This window comes from Indicator indicator, chromosome 6 (genome assembly GCF_027791375.1).
Source record: "Indicator indicator isolate 239-I01 chromosome 6, UM_Iind_1.1, whole genome shotgun sequence".
NCBI classification, from domain to species: domain Eukaryota; kingdom Metazoa; phylum Chordata; class Aves; order Piciformes; family Indicatoridae; genus Indicator; species Indicator indicator.
Genome location: NC_072015.1, coordinates 6,438,479 through 6,462,573, shown reverse-complemented (window position 1 = coordinate 6,462,573; position 24,095 = coordinate 6,438,479). Strand labels below are relative to the sequence as shown.

The 24,095-nt window shown below is 43.1% G+C and overlaps 1 protein-coding gene across 1 annotated transcript; it reads right to left on the bottom strand.

The window, feature by feature from the left end:
• Positions 1-7,311: 7,311 nt before the first annotated feature.
• SERPINB5 (serpin family B member 5) lies at positions 7,312-20,508 on the bottom strand. The gene is made up of 6 exons (XM_054381847.1): positions 20,335-20,508; positions 15,183-15,320; positions 13,181-13,298; positions 11,233-11,375; positions 9,615-9,782; positions 7,312-7,704 (listed from the first exon to the last, which is right to left on the bottom strand). Exons 1-6 carry the CDS (start codon positions 20,506-20,508, stop codon positions 7,312-7,314), a joined length of 1,134 nt encoding a protein of 377 aa, XP_054237822.1.
• Positions 20,509-24,095: the final 3,587 nt, after the last annotated feature.

The following is a 24,095-nucleotide window of genomic DNA, read 5'->3' as shown; positions in this document are numbered from 1 at the left end:
AAGGAAGGAAAAATGCTCAGATACCAGATGAAACGTTTGGAAGTGGATTGGTAACCTTTAACTCTATGGTATCTCAAAAGCATTTGGCCATTCCATGATGACTTGAACATTTCGATTTTCTCTCCCCTGCATGGAGAAACTGAAGGGGGTAGAGGGTTAAAAGCAAAGAAGGAGGAATTGAGACTTTGCCTTTAGAGAGATGACTGGGGAAAAGAGATGGCATTGGTTTCCTACCCTCTCCCTCTTTCCATCTGATGCCTTTTGATGATCAAGGACAACACAATCTGTACAAACCTCACAAACATCAAAAAACTTAGCTTGATCTGAGACTGACTGAGGGACGTATTTCACACTAATGCTTCACAAAAATTAACAGCTGGGGTGTAGTGTACCTGAGCTCTCAAACAAGTACTGATGGTGAGCACAAAGAGTGTGTGGGGGTAAATATTCTGCTCTTTCAAAGCTACTACCACTTGTCTTTCTGGAATATTTTATTGCACTTTGAACATTAGTAAAAGCGACCTTCTTCCATTTCCCCCTTTCTTAAAAACTCAGTTGCTGAAAGTCACAGTAGATTCCATGATGTTGTTTTACTTCTGTTGCTTTGCAGTTTGATGATGATGATGGCAACGACCACAGCGATGTGTGGAATTTATTTTTGCAGGGTTTCATGAGCAATGACACCCTCATCTGTTAGTGTGTATCTCATCATTGCAGCGTTATTGTTTTGCATAATTGTTCTATCTAATTCATTCAAGGGGCCTGACACGTTATGGTCTTTTAAGTATGTGCCTCTAGGACTTGAGGTTGTTGCCATATGGTGAGATGGGGCTGCATGACAACCTTTCAGCAACTGAAGAATTCAACAGTGAAATAAATATGATAACTGTAAGCATTTCATGAAATCTTAACACTTCCCACTTGGCTTTTTTTCTCTCGATGCCAAGATGACCGCTGCTTGCAGACAAGCCAGGCTGAAACAGGTATTGAAGGACTGCATGTTAGCAATCTGTTGATGATTTTTAGTTACCTTTGTTTGTACACTTTCATTTACAAGTGAGTTCAGTTTGACTTCAGATGTCTCTAGGGACAGTTCTTGCACTGAGATGAAACTGGGTGACAGCGATCGCTACAAAACTTCAAGTTTAATACAGGATTAAAGAGTGACTGAATAAATTTGAGAAGCTCTGTTACAGTGAATGAACAAAACTAGTTTCAGTTGAGACCTGCGTGCTGAGAAAATCTGGCCATTCAGATGGAACTGCAGTGTAGGCTTCTCAGAAACAAATTGGGTTGTTGGGGTTTTTTATGATACCTTAAATATATAACCTGCTTTTTGTCAAGTTCCTTTTTGTCATCCAGGTAGGCATCCCAGTTTTCCACCGACTTACAATTAGCAAATGAAACAGTCCAAGCAAACAAGTTTTGTTACCTTTTTTTGCTGCCCACCTACAGTAAGTTCTTGCTTTCAAGAGGTTGACACCTATTGAATTACCAGAGATTCTTTGGGTACAACACATACCATTTGGACAGGGAGATCCTCTAGTTAGCACTTGAGTAGTTTTTGTGTAAGAATTGATAGTTGCTTTCTTGATCTCTCACATAAATGTGTTTAATTATAATTTTAGTTCGTGGAAGAGGAATCCAGCATGGGTGTGGACCTGGGTTATTAGGAAGGAGCTGGGACTTAAAGATTTTAAATGACTGTTAGTAATTTGCAATTCAAATAAGACTAGTTTATATTATTCTATATTAAGTGTGACTTAGAAATCTTAACATGGTTTTATCTATGAAATAAAATGCACTCTAACATTACGGCTGAAGAGTGCTGTAGAACTTTGGCATCTTTATTCTCGGTTCAGAAGCCACAGATGATCAAAATGCTGTTCCTCAGTGCTGAGGATTTGGAAGAGGTGAAAACGAAGTACTTATAAAGAGATAGATTAGCTGAGAAAGGTGAAAATAAAGGAATAGTTACAAAATTATTACCAGGAGTCCGTTGTCAGCTCTTCTAATTCAGAGGTCTGCTCTTTCTGATCTGCTACTATCTTCTGTTTGCATCTCTGCAGGTGATTTTTGGTTTCTCTACCACATAAGCACTGAAGCTGGGAATGATTATTATGATTTTTCTGCAAGTAAATTTGCTTTGATATGGCCATAAATCAATTTTAGAATTGTATATGTATACAGACCCTACAGTATAATTTTTTCTACCTTTATTTTTTTTTGCTGGGAAGAGGAATCTGTAGGCCTGTTTGATTTTTTTTTTTTTGTTTGGTTGGTTTTTTTGGTTTTGTGTTTGGTTGGGGTTTTTTATCATTATTATTATTATTTTGTTCCTTTTGGTTTTCAGCTTTATCACTCCTTGTAATCTTTGGCATGTTTCACGGTCTTTAGCTTTAAAGTGTAATTGTAATGATGCAGTTGCTTAATGGATTAATACATTCAATATTTTCCCCTTAAGAGCAGAATTTCTTCTTTGCATCTATAATTGGATCGTGCTGCTGCTGTCCCTAACGGATCACCAGGTTTTGTGTTCAGTGTACACCTGGGCACATACCTACTCGCTTAGTAATCTTAATGTTTGTTCTATATTTATCAAAACTGAATTGTATTCTACGCTTTTTTTCATGCTTGAATTTTACTGCAAAAGACATGCAAGGGGAGATGCCATCAAGCACCTCTGCTGCGCCAAGCTTTCAGATTCAAGCTGAGTGTTTGCATCCCACTGCTGCTTGTCTTGAATATTAGATTTATAGTACTTCAGAGCCCAGCTCCAGGGCGATGCATAAAGACATCACAGATTTGAGGGGGGCAGGGGGTTGATTTTGTAGCAAGGGCTACTTGCTGCTGCTCTGTGCAGGTTCCTGCAGGCGTGGCCTTTATTCTCCATGCTGGTGGTGACTGCAGCCACAGCGGTTGCTGCCGAACACCATGCATCCCATCATCTCTCACTCTGCAGGCAGGCAGAAGGTAAGTAATTTTTCATTGTTGCCACATCTAAAGGATTCCCCTTTCCCCTCCCACATTACGTTGGCCTCTTCAGGAAGATTTTCATCTATTAAACTTTCCCTTCTCTGTTGGAAGAACTAAATCTCTTTCAGCATTTCCAGGCTGGTGATCTAATTTGACAGCTCATCGGTGATGTCTATTCTACTTCAAAGAGGCAGGTAGCCTGGGGCTAGCCAGCTGCATTGTGGATTCTGCAGATCTGGCTTGCTGTTCCTGCTGGGTGTCATCTGTCTTCTTAGTCTTGCGGTGGATAATTTTTGTCCTCCCTAGCATCATCTGCCTGAGCAGTTTCTGCCTGGCAGGCCTGTCCATCCAGGTTGAGCATCAAATACAGTAGCCGCACAGCTAATCTGACAAGGCACTCCTCCAAAGAGCGCAGCCCCAGGCCTGCTTTGGCCAGCATTGGCATGGCGGCCCACAAACTTCCAGCCATCACCATGATGGTCTCAGTCTCCCATCACAGGGGCAGCCCATGGATTTATTCTGCTGGCACAAAGTCCATCCTCCCCTCCTCACCCTCTTAAGGCCTGTCACTCTGATTCCTCCCATCTTGGCAGACGTCTGCCTCAACAGGTTTGGGTTTCCCTGCCTGTTGCCGGCACTTGACTCAGCCACAGCCGCTCAGATGGAACAATCCTTTAGCGGATGATCATCGCCAGACAGCCTGTGGGGGAAATGACAGGACTCGGCACGTTCATCTGAAGATGTTGCAATCTGGAGTGCCGCTGACGCTAACGGGAAGTGGCAGGGTGATCCCTAAAAGAGAAAGCGGGTTCCATTGCACAGCAAAAGTGACAGAGGTTGTTTAGCCTAGCTTCCAAAAAAATCCATGATGACTACATATGTTGATTTTCATGCTCCGAGCCATAGCTATTTCCATATTTTTGTGACTTGATGGCTACTTCCTACAAGCTGACAGGTTAGGGGCTCCACAAGTATTGTCTTTTTATAGCCATCACCTCTTTAAGTCCTCCTTAATTTTTAAAAATATGTTTTGAGAATAAGCTTGACAGGGAAATGAAAGTAAGCAGGGAAAAAAAGAAACAAAACCAGGCGTAAATGCAGCAAGTAAAGCATATACTTAAAAAAAAAAAAAAGCAATATTCAAACAAAGAGGAGAAATGGTTTCAAGACAGTAGTCCTAGAAACCAATGCACTTATCTGTCACAGGATTTGCCCTTGTTCAAATCTCACAATTCTGAACCTGATATTACTCATGATGTAAAATCTCTTTCCTAGAAATGCTGTAGTTCTAAACCCACTGTAACTACAGGACTTTCTCCTTAGTAATTAAAAAGATTGCTGGAGCGTGGGGCCTAGAGAGAGAGAACTTGTCTGAGAGAGAAACCAAAGAACAGCAGCAGCTAGACTGGAAAGGGATAAAATTAACACTTGGACAGTTCTAGCCCTAATTATTAGTGATCATCAAGCCTGCTGGAATATTCTACAGTGTCATTTACTAGTGATTGTAAAATGCTTCGGATCCAAGTAGGAAAACACAACTGCTAATCTATAGGTAGCAAAAGATGGTCATTTGGGGGGAAAAAATGATGGGTGAAAAGGAATGGTATTTTTTGTAACTAGTCTTATCTCTGCTTACCTTGTGGTTTCAGAGCTACCAGGTACCCACCAAAAAAAAAACCCAAACCCCCTAGGTGGGTGGGAACCTGAGCCCCCCAGGTGGATGAGAAACCCGACCCCCCAGGGGAGGAGTCCCTGGGGCATATTATTCCCTCCTATTTCCTGCCTACCCTCTATATGGGGGGGATGGGGAATTTCCAGTTCTCCCTCTCTTGCCCTTTGCCTCCCTGCCTGCCTGAGAGCTGCTGACCACAGGGTTGGGCCTGCCATGTGGTCCTGGCCTACCTCCTCGTGTCAGGGCCTACATCCAAAGAATCCATTGCCATCTGCAATCTGGCTCTGTAAATATCTATATTTATCCCCTTCCCCTATATCTCTGTACATCCTTTTTCCCTAAATATCCTTTACTTTTTGTAAAAATTACTTTCTTAACTTTCTGTTCAGGTCTTTAGTTCACCCCTTTTGCTTCCCCTGCCTACTTTTTCTATACAGAGTGGGAGGGGAAAGAGGGGGGTAACCTACATTCTGTCCTGTGGGTTTGAGCCCTGGAAACTCAGAATCACAGAATTGAGGCTGGAAAAGACCTCTGAGATCATCAGGTCCAGCCTATGACATAACACCACCACATCAGCTAAACCATGCCACCAAGTGCCACATCCAATCTTTTCCTTAAAGACTTCCAGTGTCCACAACTCCACCACCTCCCCAGGCAGTCCATCCCAGTGCCTCATCAGCCTTTCTGTAGGGAAGTGCTTCCTAATATCTAACCTGAACCTCCCCTAGCACAACTTCGTACCATGCCCTCTTGTCCTGTCACTAGTAGTCTGGTAGAAGGGCCTGACCCCCACCTGGCTACAACTTCCTTTTAAGTAGTTGTAGAGAGTGATAAGATCCCGTCTAAGTCTCTTCCAAGGTGAACAACCCCAGCTCCCTCAGCCATTTCTTACATGACTTTACCTCCAGCCCCCTCACCAGTTTCATTGCTGTCCTCTGGACCCACTCCAGCACCTTCCTGAAGTGAGGGGCCCAGAACTGCGCACAGTACTCGAGGTGACATAGGGGCTGCAAAAGTAACAGTTATATATTGTCCCCACCTTCTGACTACTGTTCAAGTATCAGGACACCTGATGGATCTGAGCAAAGATCCCCAGAGATCTGCAGTCTTCCCATTGGTTTTGGTGGAAGTTAGTCACCTCAGTACCTTCAAAGATACAGGCCAAGGACTCCAGTTAACCCTCTGTTATTTAAACATGTTAGAGTTCGTTAAAGGCCTCCAAGGGGAAGGAAACAGGCAAAGTCATTGTGACTAAAGGCTTCTCATGGGCTGGTAAAGTCAAGAGGCAAAATAGAACTCCTTTTTCCAAATTCACAGTAATCACCATGGTGTTAGAAGTATGCATACTAGGGGTTGCATGTTCCCATTTAGAAATCTTCTTCCATTTTTTTTTCAGACCTGAAGTACCAAGACATTGATTAAGATTTTTATTTTTACTTTGTGGCCTAAGTGAATCCTTTCCATTCTTACCATTTATTTGAGGTCAAGAGTGAACACCAACGTTGTCAGTGAACACCCAAGAGTGAACACCCAGACTGACGCTGGAGGTACTGCAGACATTGGACACAGGTTTTACACTGCTTTATTCGGAACAGTAATTAGGTAAATCAGTACTGAACATATGCAGCAGGCATTCTTTAGCTAGAAATGAAATCTGATTACCCTGATTTCATATGGAATTTGGAGACTGGTAATTACAATGTCACTCAGGTTGAAGTCCTTATTTCTTTCTCATGCCTCAGACATAAAGTAATTATATGGAGTCTTAATGCTGAATTCAGAACTAGAAATGGCAGATAGCTGTGTGTGAAGGAAAAGTATAACACTTCCAGTATTAATCCAACTGCTTTCTATCCTAGAATTGCATTAATGTTCTACTTTTCTCAGGATATATGCAACAGGGCTCTTTGCAGCTGCAGTGAACTGGTTCCGTCTTCCATGTCTGAAGGGCTATGAGTCAAAAAGTCCATGCAGCAAAGTTCAACCTCCCCAACTTACAAACTGACATATCTCATACTGGAGTCTTTTGGGTATTAATTTTGTCATCATGATTATTTGCTCTTGCATCCATACATCTCAGCGCAGCTGCTGTTCCACAGATGCACGTTTTGATGCTAGCCTGAATTGTCTTAACTATGCTGCAGAACTTGGGCAGTTTTTCACTGGGCACTGGCAGGGTCTGGTAGGGCACCCTGGGCCAGCAGAGTGTAGTCAGGTACAAGTGGGAGGCTATCACACGTCATGTCCACATTTTCCCCTTCTATGTAGTAGAGCATGGGTCACGAGGGAGAGTAGTTTGGATAGGGAGCAGAAAAATAGCTCTTTCTCCCAGAGCCTTTTCCAACTCCTGATCTATCTATCTAAAGCCTAAAGCAGGCTCTCAGTTCATTTAGTTTTGGAACAAAGATGTCACAGAGGAACAAATTATACTTATTGGGATGGGATACTTCTCAGTAAGACACAATGTGTTCTTCACAGTGGAAATCCTTCATCTTAAGGGGATGACACAAAAGGAGATAAAACTAGGTCTGCTGCATATGTAGAGTACCAGCTGATATAGGAACCTCTTAAATTTCCTTTCAAAGGCGACAGGATGCCAAGTTTCACAGGAACATTCACCACCATAAATGTAATTGCACTTTTTCATAGTGAATATGCCCTGCTTATGGGGAACAGAATCGGCCTGAAAGAATCACATTGCGAGTTTTGTTGTGCCTAAACAAAAAGATAAATGGATGGTCAGCTTTAAATTCATCTTTGTGTTGCAGAATCCGATACCCTGGTACCTCTCGGGACTCACCACCTTGTTCATTTACTTCCAAAGAGACTTTATGGATGATCTTTGACAAAACCACACCTTTTGTCTCACACATCTCAGAGAAATCTGATGCACTCTCGTTGAAGACATTTGTCATTCCCAGGCTTTCCAAAAGTGGCTTCAGGTCATAATCGCCTTCCATGCTAAATTTTGGAAGAAATACATTCACTTTGGTGTTGGCCATCATGCTGGGATTGGTCCACTGCAATAATGTCTGCGGTGTGAGTGCCTTTTCCAGCTGAAGACATAAAGGAACAGAGGAAATTACTGATTGGTTCAAGAAAAGAGAAAAACACTTCTCACTCCTATCAAGCCCCCAAAAGTAAAGTCCAAAAGGCAACCTTTGCTTTTGAATTCACAGATGTAGCGTTCAGAGTTAACATACTCTGAGTTAGACTGAGGCAAGTATGACTCCATCCATAGGACAGGCCTCTGGAGCAACTCCACTGTATGTGCATGGTCTGACTATTAGCCCCTTACAAGGTTTTCATAGGGGACTTTTATGAAATCACGTAGGCATCACTTCAGTAACTCTGTGAAGGAACCTGAGAAAGACACTCCCTACCCAGCTTACACACGGCCAAGTGGCAGATGCAAAAGTTTTTATTCCTGACCCTACAGGCCAGTGCTGGTATTTGGAACTGAAGAAGATTCCAAGTCCCAGAGTCTGGTCTCAGTGAAATGTGCTGCTCTTAGAGTAGTTTTAAAAGCTGTGAAGTGAGGAAGCAGAATATGGGGCCACAACAAATTGGTATCAGGAAAGGCTTCACTTGCTTTTTAAGATCCATGTGTTCTGTTATTTACTCCTACATTTAAAAGTACCTTACAGCTGCAAAGGCAGATTCCTCCTGCTTTTAAAATTTATGGCCAGGTGCAGCAAATACAAAGGAGACTGGAGTGACCCTGCCTGCTGTAAGAACCGTGGCTGTTCGCTGGAACAGGCCAGCAGTGCGGCTTCCCTTGCATTGCTCAGACAGTGCTGCTGCACGAGTTTTGCCTCATGGCAGATGTGTCTAAGGACACTTTAATTTTGGGGGGTCCCTCTTCCTTTGGTTTTGTGCCGCATTATCCACAAACTGGATTATAAACTGGAGTTCTGGAGCCTGTCGCCGAAGAGAGACCCTAGGGACCACATCCAAATTCCTGCTCCGTCCTCATGAGTAAACCCAGCATTTTTAGCTTTCCCTAAGGTCCTGGCTTGCCTCTGATTTTGTAAGTGGGGCAAAGCTATTTTGTGGCTTAGCCTTTTCCATTTTCTGAATTCTCTAACTTGTACTAAAGTTGCCCATAAGCATCCTGGTAGAATTCATGACCAAATAGAACCTGTAGATAAATCTAATCAGTTTTGTACATAATTTTGGGGCAGGGTTTTCAGGAGAATAAGGATAACTGTATTTTTATAATTCCCACCTCATTAATATAATCCAAATCAAAACAAAATGACATATGAAATATTTGTTCTTTAGGAAATACCTGAGTCATTTTCAAATTTATATGCAATTGTAATTAAAAAAGGCACATTTTTCAGGCAGCGTTGCTTAAAATTAAAACTTAGAGATGTGTAAGGCCTTAGTAAAATAAATTATGCCACATGTCAACTGTAAAAATGAGGTCACCAGAGTAAACTATGTCAGCACTAGTGAGCACCCAGCATGTGTGACTCTAAGCACTTTACTAAAGCAAAACTGAAAATCTTAATGATGAAAATTATTTGGCATCTCTGGATTTTCAGATTGATGCAGATTCCTGAAGTGCATCATGGGCATCTTCTGCACTTCACACTGCCTTCTGTGCACAATGTAGCTTAAAACAAAGTCTTATTTACAAGCAGGGAAATACTGATGTCACATACATAAGATCAGCAACAGAGAATGATGTCACAAATACAAGATCAGCAGCAGCACTTCACGCTGCCTTCTGTGCACAATGTAGCTTAAAACAAAGTCGTATTTACAAGCAGGGAAATAATGATGTCACAAATATAAGATCAGAATGAGACGATAAATTTGCAGGAAACTTGTTGGGGTTTTGGGGTTTTTTTCTTTTTTTTTTCTGTCTATATAGCATAACAAAACCTTTTATAAGCATATGGTATTACAACTGGTCTGTTTCCAAGAGAAGCATCATACCAATTCTGTTTTTTCTCACCTGCTCCAATCCAGTGGTCTCATCTTCAATCTCTTTGGGTAGCAGAATGAGCATGCTTATATGTTTGTTAAGGCATGGAAGCTCAAGGATGGCAACATTTAATTCTTTTACATAGCCCAGGCAGAAAGTGGCTTCCAGATTCATCATTTGCACGGGTTTAGTTTCAGTCTGCAAAACAGAGAGGAAACCATCTAGCATTCCTTTTAATTCACAGATACCGTGGTGTGAAAGTTTGTAAGCTTCCATGGAAATGGTATATTGAGTTACCATCAGAATCTGGTGGCTTTCCTAGGTAACAAAAGCAGTGTAAGAGACTGTGGGATTTTTACAATAGGCAACTTTCCAGAGAAAAACTATTCTACTTAATAGAATAGCACATTGGACATGTGCCTTAAAAGAGAAATCTAACAGATTTGGCAGCCCTTCATGCCTGTTTCACTGAGTGCTGCAAACTATACTGTCTACCTGACACCATAATGCTAAGTGTCAAGCACTGAGCACATTTCAACAGTGAGGTCTAGCTGTTCATATGGATAATTGATATTTTGATTCAGGAGCTGAAACAGAAGAAATTTCTTATTCTAAAAGAATCTTTTAGAATAAGACATTTCAGGCTTATCAAGGCCCCATGTCTTTGCTTTTCAGGAATGAAGCACTACTGTTGCATAGGGAAGATTTGCAAACTGTTTTGTCCACCTGAAACATTTAAAATTCAAATTCATTAGAAAAATGTTACCTTAGGGAAAAAACCTCGAGATGTTTAAAATCTAGTGTTGGTTGTATCATTTTCAAAACATTTTTAGCTGAAACTGTTGGCTGATGTGGTCATTTGTGAATATTTTAAGTGAACCTCAAACTCTTTCCTCCTGCACATACATATGTATGTGTGTGTATATGTTTGGAGTATAATCTCTTTATCACACAAATACTACCCAGCTTTATAGCTGACCAACCATTCACAATATTCATCACTGGTCACAGATTCCTGAAGGCAACAGACATCAGTGCTGCACTCACTTGGACCTCGTGGCTAAGCAGGGCTGATAGGCAGAGGGCTGCATTCCTGAGCCTGACTGGGAAGAAGGAAATTATGGGATGCCATCCTGAGGAGGAAAGCACAGGGCCAGGCACCTCAGGGCTATAGTCAAAGAGATCCTAGGGGCATGTATGTTTCACTAGCTCTGAGACCTGGAGAAATGAAACGTTTTGTGCTTCAGCCCTGCTGGTTTTGGTATGCAGCCTCTGATACAGGCTACAATTTATTGAAAGAAGCTACCCATGAGAATCTTGCATCTCTTTGTAGGCAATGGCTACTTCTGAGCTTGTACTCAGCTCCTGTTCACTTAAATATACTATCAGAACAGTTTGTATTCACACTGGGCTTTTGAAATATCATGTGAAAGTACCAGAAAGCTTTAAAACAACATTTCAAGGAAACTAGTTTAGGGAGCCTTGCAACAGCATATAGGTTTAGACAGAGTTTAAGAATGCTATGGTAATAATAAACATTTCTTATTTTCAACTTTTGGGATTTCCTTAGCTGAAAGTTTGCATTTTCTGGATTGAAAACAGTACTTTCCCTCTTTTTACTACCTTTTTTTTTTTTTTCTGAACATACCTTGTTGACTTTAAAAGGACATTCTTTGATGTCTGCCTCTGGAAACTTCTTCATCCAGTTTGTGACAAAATAAGCTGCATTAACTAGGAGAATCTGAGTCTGGTCATTTACACTATCCTCAGTCAAAATATTCTCCATTTTGCCTGTGAACAGGTTTAAGATGGGTGTTAATACAATTCATTACCAATATATCAATTGCTTCAACTGAATATGGGAACATTTCACTGAATTTTTAAAATTAAACCCTGCTTCACAGATAAAAAATTTTCATTCCAACAACAAGCACTTGCTTAAAATTGCAACTTAAATTTTTAAATGGGATTTGGGATCAAAGCAGATTCCCCAAATGACATGTTTGCTTGGCTCCTATAGTGTTGAATCAAAACCACATCTACTGCTTTTGTTCAGTGTGTTAAAGAAGGTACTGAAGTTTCAGTGAAAGTCAACAGGTATGAGTGAAAAAGCATTTCTCATTTGGACAGCAAGACTTGAAGGGAAGTCCCAGATTAGCAACTACAAATCTCTAGATGGATACATGAGAACAGAATAACAAAAAATGCTGCTCTGATTATAGTTCATAACCAAATACTGCTACAAACTGCAAAAAGGATATGGAAATGTGTTCCTCTCCTTGCTCTGTTTTAGACCTGTTCAAACACTGCCATCAAAGACAATGAATTCAGAGCACTGGGGAGGCAAGTCCTGCTTTCATGTATAAATTGCACAGGGCTTCTACAGGGACATCTGTGGCAGTCTAGGAAGGAGCAGACTCATGCACCCTTGTTTTCATATTTGTGCCACTGGAGGGCAACAGGAATCAACAGATCCCAGAGCTGTATCGGCACAGGCTGTAAACAGGCTCTGTTATGCATGGGCCAGGGCCAGACCTCTGCTTCCCATAAATTGGGCAGGCTCTGCATGGAGACCCTCATGGTCGCTGATGTGCTTCTTCTGTGACTCAGCCCAGCGGCTGGTGGCTCAGCAGTGCTGTGGGAACAGTGCCTGCAGCCCCATTTCCACAGGAAGGCAAATAAGAGGCACACATCTGCTTGTGGCACACTTACCGCTAAAGGCAGCTGAGCTAAGCTAAGCTGAGCTGCAAATCAATGGCCTGAAATTCAGAGTCAAGCAAGTACTTTTTTATTTTTTTTTTAGAAAACCAGTGCCTGGCTTTTGTGTATTGATGTCAAATGTTTGTGAAGCTTCAGAGCCAGGAGCTGTCATTCTCCTAAACTGTCCTCTTGTAGTTCAGCTTTCCCCAAGGGTAATACGTTGGGGAAACACAGAATGACAGAATGATAGGGGCTGGAAGGAATCTCTGGAGATCATCTGGTTCAAGCCCCCTGCTAAAGCAGGGTCACCCAGAGCAGGTTGGCCAGGATTGCAATGTCCAGGCAGGTTTAGAATCTCTCCAGAGAAGGCCACTCCACAACCTCTCTGGGCAGCCTGCTTCAGTGCTGTCACCCTCATAGTGAAGATGTTTTTCCTTGCATTCATATGGAACTTCCTGTGTTCCACTTTGTGCCCATTGCTCCTTGTCTTGTTGCTGGGCACCACTGAAAAGAATCTGACCCCATCCTCTTGACCCCATGCTCACCCTTTAGCTGTTTACAAGCATTCATAAGGCACTCCTAGGTCCTTCTCTGTAGAGCTGCTTTACAGCAGGTCAACCCCTAGCCTGTACTGATGCATGGGGTTATTCCTCCCCAGGTGTAGGACTCTACATTTGCCCTTGTTGAACTCCATGAGGTTCACCTCTGCCCAATTCTCCAGCCTGTAAAATTAGAGATTTCAAAACAAGATGACATTGCTAGTCCTCACAAATCCAAATAGTAGGTCTTGTCCCATTGCTTTGACTATATATTCACTTCAAAAAGAGGTGTCATGAGGACAAATATCTCTTTCTCCAAAGAGGCAAACAGGATCCCCAACATCAAGCTATACTCACCATCAGTTAGCTCTGACAGAGATTTGTTGATTTTCTGTCGAGTTTCCTCAGTTTTTTCTTTGAACTCCACTAATTCCAGTTCAGATGGAAAAGGCCTCTTCGTGGAGTTGACAAAGTCCTGTAAGATACAAAGTATCAGAGTCATCCCTGGGTTAAATTCTGTCCACTCAAAGGCTTTGCACACAGCCTGCAACATCAGCATCCTAAACTCCACCAGGGGATAGGTGGCGAGTTTATTATGATGGACAGCTCTTCAATACCAGAGAGTGACAACCACGAGGAACAGCTGCATTTAGCACATTGCTCCCAAGATTGTCTTCAGTCCAGTGGTGTAACATCACCAGCTAAAGTAACTTTGGTATTGCAGGAGTGACCACATTGCCAGATTTTGAAAGGATAAAACAACTGTCAGTCCAGGCCTGGGTAAGTGAGAGTACTGAGATAAAGACCAAAGATCACATCATGCTTGTCCTCACCAGATGAGGCATTTATTGCTCTGAATGGCTGTGGGCATTTGCTGTAGCAGAGGCTGAACAGCAGACAATCTGATTACAGCATCATTTAAGCAATTTAGTTTAGCAACATTTAAGCATGTTTAGTTTTCTGAAACATTACTTTTAGGCTGATGTTGTCCTTGCTTCCTTGCTTGGAGCCCTTTTGAAAGGCACCTTTGGGGGATAAAAAAACCCAAACCCATAACATTTCTTTTTCTCACTTATTTGTGAGGTCTGTAAGTTACAGAGCCAAATGTCTACAAATGTTTATGGCAGGAGACAATATTATGTTGTTCATCATCTGAGTCTAGTCACAGAATCATAGAAAGGCTTGTGTTGGAAGGGACCTTAAAGATCATCTAGTTCCAACCCCCCTGCCATGGGCAGGGACACCTCCCACTAGGCCAGGTTGCTCAAAGCCTCATCCAGCCTGGTCTTAAAGATGTCCAGAGATAAGGCATCCACAACTTGTCTGGGCAACCTATTCCAGTGTCTCACCACTCTCATAATGAAGAACTTCTTCCTAATGTCCAGTCTATATCTACCTTGCTCTAGTTTAAAAACGCTGCCCCTTGCACCACATCCCCTATAAATAGTCCCTCTCCAGCCTTCCTGTGGACCCCCTTCAGATGCTAGAAGGTCACTGTATGGTCTCCCCAGAGCCTTCTTTAGGCTTAACAGACCCAACTCCCTCAGCCTGTCCTCATAGGACAGGTTCTCCAACCTTCTGATCATCTTTGTGGCCCTCCTCTGGAGCCTCTCCAACAGATCCATGTCCTTCTTGTGTTGGGGGCTCCAGAGCTGGACACAGTGTCCAGGTGGTGTCTCACAAGAGCAGAGCAGTCAAGTAACAGCCAAAAGTGAGGGAATGTATTTTATGTAACACTGCAGTCTGACACCATAACCTGTTGTGATAGTTTTAAAACTGTGTCTTTAATTTCTTCTCACAAAGTTCGAGCAGAAAAGTGAAAGAATGTAAATAAATCACTATTGGGTGTAAGAAAACAAATAATGATTATTCTAAACACTTCCATTGGTCAGAGAGAAATGTTTAAGAGTCAGTACTCAAAACAAGGTACAGTCTCAGGCAGTCTGTCTTCTCAGTCTGTCTGCTGCGTTCTTCTGGTGGGATATAACACACACTCACATACTGACCTTGACAAGCTAAGTTTAACAAAACTCTCAGCTTCTTGGCTTTCTTCCCTTTTGCCTGCTCTGGGAACGGGGAGGGGAAGAAGCACAGCCCCTCTTGGGGCCCAAGGGGCTTTGTTGTGTTTTTCTGTTAATTGTCCATATTTGTAAATGTTGTGAATAGTGTGTATTTGTACATATTCATTGCATTTCATCATAGATTGTAGGTTTGCATGTAAATACAGCTTCATTTGCTTCCAGGCTGAGCTAGCCTGGTTATTGTCAGTGTAGGAGGGGGATTCCAGCTCTCCACTGTAACACTTGTCATCATGCTGGGCAAGCAATTCACAGCCCCAGGGCTTTCCTGCAGTACTTACTGTGGTAGGATTTAGAGACTTGTCTACAAAGAGCCGTTTGACCATTTTCAGTGCAAAGAAAGAGCTGAGTTTGGAAACATCTGAAGTGACTGTTTGAAACCCAAAAGAAACATCTTTGACATCTTGTAAATGGAGTACCTGGTAAATAAACAGAAGACAATATTAAGCATAGTTTTTTTCTTGTTATCTAAATATTCCCAACAGCTTAGCAAAAGATGCTCATTTGTGACCAGAGCTGGTGCTTTTCATATTTAAGCTAAGCACATAGGCTTTCGCTGTCATTATTCAAGTATCATTTATTTATTTGACATCTTCATATAAATCTAAAAACCTGATCCTACCAGAACTTTAACCAAACACTGTGAGCAGTGGAAAGAAATCAGTAGAGCTGTACATGCAGGTGACAGTGTCACCTGAGGTTCAGATTCCAAAGGCCAGGCCTTAGGCCTGTCTGCATTTCAAAGAGCAATACTGAACAATACTTTAGCTTTTTCTTTGTCTTCTTTCCTATGTTTTCCTGGAGTCCTTGAGTTTCTCATTACATCAGCTAGTCACCAGATGGGTTTTTTTACCACTTGTCTTGTAATATACTGGTTTCATCACAAGTCATTTTCAAACTTTTTCCTTTGCTTCCTAGTCTATACAGAGAGCTCATGTATGTAAACTAAGCATAGATGAGAAAGAATGTTTATGGTACAATTTTTCTGTCAGGAACTAAAGGCAGGCAAAAAAAACATCAAGGGTGTCCTTGATGCCATGAAAGATATTTTGAGGAGGGGGTTTGGGAGACCCCAGCCCACTCGCACAAGTGCAGACACACGAATATTTAGCTGAATATGTAACAGGTAGGAGGAATAATTATATTAGATAGGCATGACTGTGTAAAAGCTCATGGATAAATAGCCACAAGAACTCTTCACTGGGGCCCATGGCCCAGCACTGAATAAAGAAATTCCACTTCTTATGCACAATGGTGTCTAAGAAGTTATTTGATAACAGCATCAATGGGGCTCAGTCAATTAAAGCACCTGAGAGACTGATAAAACCTTTGACCACCTTGTCTCAACCAAGCAAGCAGCAGTCAAAACATGAGGTGCTCTGCAGAGGTGGGTAGTGAACTGTCTCTGGGGAGTTTTCTATGATTGTAAACAAAGTTCGCAGGGCATGCCCAGGCAGCTATGTGGTAGCAGGGCACCAGCAACTCCCCTTCACCCCTACCCTCCAGGGACTTTCAAGCAAACCTTACCCCACAACGCATGCGTGGGGCGAGGATGTAGAAGAGGGCGAGACCCGCCCCAGGCTGTGCACCTGCTTCCAGAGGAATCCAGAGGACTTCTATCAAGACTCCTCGCTGGATCCAAGGGAAGAGAGAATTATCTTCCATCTTTCATTCTCCTTTCTTTCTCTTTTCCATTTCTTCTCTTCCTCTTGTTAAATGTGTGGGGGTTTTTATTTACATGGCTGGCTGGTGCTAAGTTTTTATTGGAATGTCTGCTACTCCGAAGTTAGCCACACCTCTGTATTCAGCCAAACGTTGAATAAAACACTTCTCAGCTATTTGGGAGCCACTGTCTGATCCCTGCCTCAGGGTCCACTTGAAAGTCCTTAGAGAGGAGTTGCGGGTGCCGCGCTACCCCTTAACTGCCTGGGCATGCCCTGTGAGCCTTGTTTACAACCATCGGAAACCTTCCAGGAACAGTTCACTACCCAACCTCTGCAGGGTACATCGCGGTTTGGCTGCTGCTTGCTCAGTTGAGACAAGATGGTCAAAAGCTTTGTCAGTGTCTCTCCCATGGCGTCACAATGGTTTTTTCCAAACTTGGATTCCTGTCTGGAAACATGGAGCTTTTGAGCCAAGTCAATGAAGGTCCTGGTTAGTCTTCCTTCTAGAAGTGGGCTACACCTTTAAGAATGCTTAACAGATGAAGTTTCCTGATTGCTGTGAGTGATGTGTGACATCACAGGATATTTCAGCAAAAAATGATCAGATAATCAGACCTGTTTTGGAAGACAGTATGAGCTGGAGGTAGGGCTGCTCACCCACATGTGGCCACCTCCCAGCTCCTGGGAATGACAAGTCCAATTCTAGGAAGCGCTGTGGTGACCTAAAACTCACTGCTGTTAGGCACCAGAGGTGAGAAGTTACTGCTGGGTTTGTTTGAAACCAACTCTGTAAACATGAATCAAGCTTCTAATGCCTGCTTATTACAGGGTCTGATGGTGGCTATTTTATTACAGGCAGCATGCCCAACTCTCCTCACCTGTCAGAGGCATAGCAGGTGATAACCACCTTCCTTTCCCTTTGTCACTCCCACTCTTTCTCCAAGAACACAATCTACCTTCACAGACACACCAAACTGCTGCTCTGCCTTAGCCATCTCTCCATGTCATAGAATCATAGAATTGTTAGGAGAGTTGGAAGGGACCTCAAGGATCATCTAGTTCTAATCCCCCTGCCATGGGCAGGGACACCTCACACTAGATCAGGTTGCTCAGAGCCACATCCAACCTGGCCTTAAAAACCTCCAGGGATGAGGCTTCTACCACCTCCCTGGGCAATCTGTTCCAGGGTTTCACCACCCTCATGGTGAAGAACTTCTTCCTAACATCCAATCTGAATCTCCCCACTTCCAGCTTTGCTCCATTTCCTCTAGTCCTATCATTACCTGACACTCTAAAAAGTCCCTCCCCAGCTTTCTTGTAGGCTCCCTTCAGATACTAGAAGGCCACAATAAGGTCTCTTTGGAGCCTTCTCTTCTCCAGACTCCCCAACTCTCTCAGTCTGTCTCCATAGGAGAGGTGCTCCAGCCCTCTGATCATTCTCATGGATCTTCTCTGGACATGTTCCAGCACATCCAGATCCTTCTTGTAATAGGGGCTCCAGAGCTGAACACAGCACTCCAGGTAGGGTCGCACCAGAGTGGAGTAGAGAGGGAGAATCACCTCCCTTGACCTGCTGGCTATACTTCTCTTGATGCAGACCAGGATGTGATTCTCCTCCCCTTTCTTTGCTCAGTGGGAGCAGAACAAGACAAATCTCTGAAGGACACAGCACCAGCACAGCTTTCACAGCCAAACTCCATGGTCATTTCCTCAGAAACAACTTAAATTATTTCTTTTTTCTCCAACAGTTTTATCTCTTAGCATGTTAAGTGCAGAAAGCTTCTGTGCCTGGAAACTGGGGAGAAGGCTATGCTACTGCAGCTTCTCTACCTAGGAGAGTTTTGGGCACAAATGTAACTGCTACTGCTGAGTAAGACTGCCAACCTGGCTCCTTTCTTACCTAGTAATCAAAGCCCAAGCACAAACTCATGGGCAGGCAGGAAAACAGGAGATGCTACATGTAAAACCTATCAAGTTCTCCCTAACATCTGCACTCAACACTTCGTATATAACATAAACATGCTTGTGTAACAGAGCTCCACTTGTGGATGTGTGCCTTGACTTATGGCATGGTTCAAAGCAAATTGCAGACAAGTGAAAACATAATTAAGGACAGGTTAATATTTTGAACTCTCCCATTAGAAAGAAAATCCTTGAGTCTTGAAATGATAGGTGTGGTGGTTTGAAACTGTCTTTTTAATTTTTCCTTGCAAAGTTCAGAACAGAGAAAGTGAAAGAATGTAAATAAGTCACTCTTGGGTGTAAGAAAGCAAAATAACGATTGTTCTAAACACTTCCATTGGATAGATAGAAATGTTTAAGAACTATTACCCAAAACAAAGTAGGCACTCTGCACATTCTGCGTTCGGCAGTGGGGGCAGTTGCTGGGCTGTCTGGCTGCTGTTTCTTCTTCTCTTCTGGCTGAAGATAACACACTGACCTTGGCAGCTAAGTTAACAACTTTCTGCTTAACTAACTCTGCTTCTCTGTCCAGGGGGGTCTGGGGGGAAGCTCCTGGGAGAGAGAGACCCCTTTGGGAGGGTCCCTTTGGGGGGAAGCAAAGGGAGATCGGTTGTGCTTTTCTGTTGATTGTATATATTTGTAAATGTTGTGAATTTTGTATATTTGTACATATTCATTGCATTTCATCTGCTTGTAAATACAGCCCTTCATTTGCTTCCAGACTGGGCTAGCCTGGTTATTGTCGGTGGGGGGGGGGAATTTCAGCTCACACCGACACAATAGGGAAGCTGCAATGTGCCCTTTAATCATTCTATTTTCAATCTTGAGTTCGAGGTTTGGGTTTTTTTTTTATTACAGTGCTGTTTGGAAAATCTGCAAGGCCAAGAATATCTTCATGGACACTTCCTTGCAGATTTGTGAATGGCCCAAGACTCAACTGTAATCTGTGGCATGAGTGGGGGCACAGGATGCTGGGCTTGTGAATGAGTGAAATACAGGGAAGAATTCCCAAATGAGGGAGAATGTATTCAAATATCCCTCGGAGCCAGGTGATAATCAGCATATAAATGCACACCGAATTTGCTTCTTATCCACCTTTAGATAGCTGCAGAAACTGTGGGCACCCTCGCTGGGATAAAAGAACTACAGAAATCTCTACTTAGAAGCAGCAGAAGGGGCTGCAGGGCTGCCACCACGCACCACAGAATGAGCTTGATAAACTGATTGTATCATGACCACCGTGCTGCATCATAGTGTTGGAAACCCCTCGAGCACTATGAGCTGCTTGAAAGGAGAAACAGGGTTGAAATTGCGCCCTCTTGTACTGCATCTACCTCATCTTAGCAGCATTGTGGGGGAAAGAGGAAATGTCAGTGACAGGACTGTTAAGCATAACTGTTGATTACAGGTAATGGCAAAATTATTTCCAATTCTATCAAGCTGAAGCATTCTTGAATAATGAAACAACAATTATCCACAAAATGCAGTGATCTTGACTGTGATTTGCAGCCACGATCAACACTATGATAAAAGAAGACAAGGCTTTAATGTAACTAGTTGAGGACTCTAAAGTGTCCAATTCCACCCTGTACATAATTGAGAAAGTTTTTCTTTATGCCAGATTTTCAGCCTCTTTTGCTCTGTGGGGCCATGGAGTGTGGAACCATTCACAAATTTTGGGTGGATGGTTTGCAGCCTGGCATGCAAGAGAACTAGACTTCCAGTACAATGGTAACAAGAATAAATAAGAATGCCACCTCCAACAACCACGTCATTTTGCAGCCACAGCAGGATGCTGACAGCTTACCTGTTTCATTTGGACTGCAGTATCCCCTTTTGTAGCTTTATATGCCAGAGCCAGAGACGTTGAGGTGCACAGCGGAGCAAAGATAACATTAGCTGTTTTGTCCTTCTCACAGAGTTTTTTGAACATATCAACTGCAAAGGCAGTGTTTGCTAGTTGCAGAGCGTCCATTGTCATCCTGAAAGAGAAAAAGGAAATGATTCAGAGAGGAGATGATTCAGAGTTGCATGCAATTCTAGCTCCTGCTGTGGTGGGGCTCAATCAAAGCACTGAAGAGGGCTGAATATTAGTATGGAGACTGGGCTTGAACTTTCAGTGAGAGGAGAACTCCTGAGCCTGGGAGCCCCTGAGGAGCAGGGAAGGTCTCATCCATGTCCAACCATGAAAATGTTGTCAGGAGATGTTAGGTATTAGGTAATAGGTTGGACTTGATGATCTCTGAGGTCTTTTCCAACCTGGTTGATTCTGTGATTCTGTGAAATACAAGAGATTCAGTAATAGCCCACATCTTCAACTGAAAATGCTAGATGTTACATGGAGCCAATGTTACCAGAAGCACTTGGGGAAATCTGTGTAGGTCAGGGTGACCCATGCACAGGGAGCCAAATTGGATCACATTAATCTGTTTTTAATTTATAGTCTTAAAATGAGCCAATTTGTAAGGTACTTTGCCTATGCTCTGGGCTCTCCTGGCTCTCAGGCCTTTAATAGTTTCATAATCTTTCACAGCTAATTGTTAGCTTTTGTACACACCCTTCCTTTTAAGAAACGATCCCCTGTTCTCCCTAACCTTGCTAGAAGTCTCCAGAAAGGTCTATGGCCTCATAGGTTGAGATTGTCCTAGAAACTTAAAGGAGGCCTCCTAAATAAATACTGCTATATGTCCACTCATCATTTATGCTGTTTTAACTGCAAATATTTTCCTAGCCATTCGTACTAACTGCAGTTGCTAGAGGATTTAGGACTTAGATCATCAGTTAGATGATCTATGCAGTCAGGAATGAGAAGGGTGGTACCCAAGGGTCAGTAGCTGCAGTCTATGTTCTGGGCAAGTTAGAGAATATTGCCATCTTCCAGGCTGCTTTCTTATACCTGAAATTGCCCTTTGGTGTAAGCATGATTGTGTAGACTGCAGGTAGCAAGACTGAACCACAGAAGTCTAACTTTAGACCAGCAGGCACACAGGAGACAACCCCTTTGGCACAGTGCATTTGACACTACACTGTCCCCAACATCACATATCCCTGAAAAAAGGACAGTCTTTGAAATTGGTGTTAAACAGCTCCATCAAAGCTGTTGAGGGAGATAGAAAGAAAATGGAAAATACAAATATTGGAAAAGACTTCAAAAGGCATAAGATTTCACTTACAACCTAAAAGGCATCTCCAGCATTTGCTTTTTTCAGGAAAAGAAGGATGAATAGCAGCATAAATATTATGTGGGAGGGTGATTTTAAAAGATGTGTTCTTAGCCAGACACATACTTATCTACTTTTGCATTTCAGGCTCTGATTCTGAAGATTTAGGGCTCCTATTTTATCCTATTATGAAAAGGAAAGATATTTCTTACATTGGTAGGAGGTCTGCTAATCTTTTGAGAAACACCTTATGGATGTTTCCTCTTGTGAATCCTCTTGTACCCCTCTGGGGAAACCTTCTTACTTGACTACCCCTCTGAAATGCCTATACACCAAAGCATACACTATAGGGAATAAACAAGAAGAACTAGAGGTGTGGGTGCGGTCACAGGGCCATGGGATGGCACACACGACTGGAATGTTGCCATGGATGGCTAGGTACTTTTAAAGAAAGACAGGCCAGCAATGCAAGGTGGTAGAGTTGCTCTTTATGTGAGAGAGCAACTGGAATGTATCGAGCTCTGCCTTGGGGTGGGGGAAGAAGAAAGAGTTGAAAGCCCATAGGAAGAATTATGGGGCAGTCTAATAATGGGTGACATTGTAGTGGGTGTTTACTAGAGGCCATCTGATGGGGAAATTGATGAGGGCTTCTACAGACAGCTTAAAGCAGCCTTGTGATCACATGCCCTGATTATCATGGGGGACATCAGCCACCCTGATATTTGCTGGAAAGACAACACAGCAAGGCACAGGAGGTTCCTGCAGCGTGTTGATGACGACTTCTTGACACAGATCATGGAGGACTCTATGAGGAGAGATGCACTGCTGAACCTTGTGCTAACAAACAGAAGTCTGGTTGGGGGTGTGAAGACTGGAGGCAGCCTTGGCTGCAGTGACTGTGAGATGGTGGAGGTCAGGATCATGTGAGCAAGTAGCAGTGTAGTAAGTAGGATTGCAGCCACGGGCTTCAGGAGAGCCAACTTTGACCTCTTCAGAGACCTGCTTGGAGGAATCCCATGGATTATGGCTCTAGAAGGTAGGGAGCTAAAGAGAGATGGTTAATACTCAAGCACCACCTCCTCCAAGCCCAAGATCAGTACATGCCCATGAGTAAAAAAGAAATCAAGGAAATGAGGCAAGAAACCTGCATGGATGAGCAAGGAGCTTCTGGAAAAACTCAAATGGAAGAAGGAGGTTCACAGTATGAGGGAAAAGGGACTAGCTGCATGGAAGGAATATAGGAACTTTGCCAGAATATGTAGGGATGCAGCGAGGAAAGCTCTAAGGCCCTCTTGGAATGAAATCTGGCAAAGGATGTAAAAAATACAAGAAGGGCTTCTTCAAGTACATTAGTAGGAAAAGCAACACCAGGCAAAATGTGGGTCTGCTGCTGAATCAGATGGGTGATCTAGTGACAGAAGAGACAGAGAAGGCAGTTACTGAATGCTGCCTTTACTTCAGTCTTTACTGATCAGGCCAGCCCTCAGGAATCCCAGTCCCTGGAGGCAAGAGAGAAAGTCTGGAGGAAGGAAGACTCTCCTTCAGTGGAAGAGGACTGGATTAGAGATCACCTAGACAAGCTGGACACCCACAGATCCATGGGTCCCAAAGGTATGCACCCATGAGTGCTGAAGGAGGTGGCCAAGGTTATTGCTAAGCCATTCTTTCATTTTTGAAAGGTCATGGAGAACAGGGGAGGTGCCTGAGGACTGGAGAAAAGTCAGTGTAGCTCCAATCTCCAAAAGGACAAGAAGGATAAGTCAGGAAACTACAGGCCAGTAACCCTCACCACCATTCTTGGAAAAGTGATTGGAACAGCTCATTTTGGAGGTCGTCTGTAAGCACACAAAGGAAAGGATTGTCAGCAGAAGCCAGCATGGATTCACAGAGGGGAAATGCTTGACCAATCTGATAGCCTTCTATGATGGTGTAGAACATCTGGATAGATTAGGGGAGAGCAGTGGATGTTGTCTACCCTGACTTTGGCAAGGCTTTTGCCACAGTCTCCCATAACATCCTCATAGGTAAGCTTAGGAAGTGTGGGTTAGATGAGTGGACAGTGAGGTGGATTGAGAACTGGTTGAATGACAGAACTCAGAGGGTTCTGATTAACATGCAGGATGCAGTTGGAGGCCTGTGGCTAGTGGTGTTCCCCAGGGATCAGTACTGACTCCAGTGGTGTTCATGAAGGACCTGAGCATACTCTCAGCAAGTTTGCTGATGATACAAAACTGGGAGAAGTGGCTGACACAATAGAAGGCTGTGCTGCAATTCAGCAAGACCTGGACAGGCTGGAGAGTTGGGCAGAGGTGAACCTCATTAAGTCCAACAAGGGCAAATGTAGAATCCTGCACCTAGGAAGAAATAACCCCATGCATAAGTACAGGTGAGGGCATGACCTACAGTA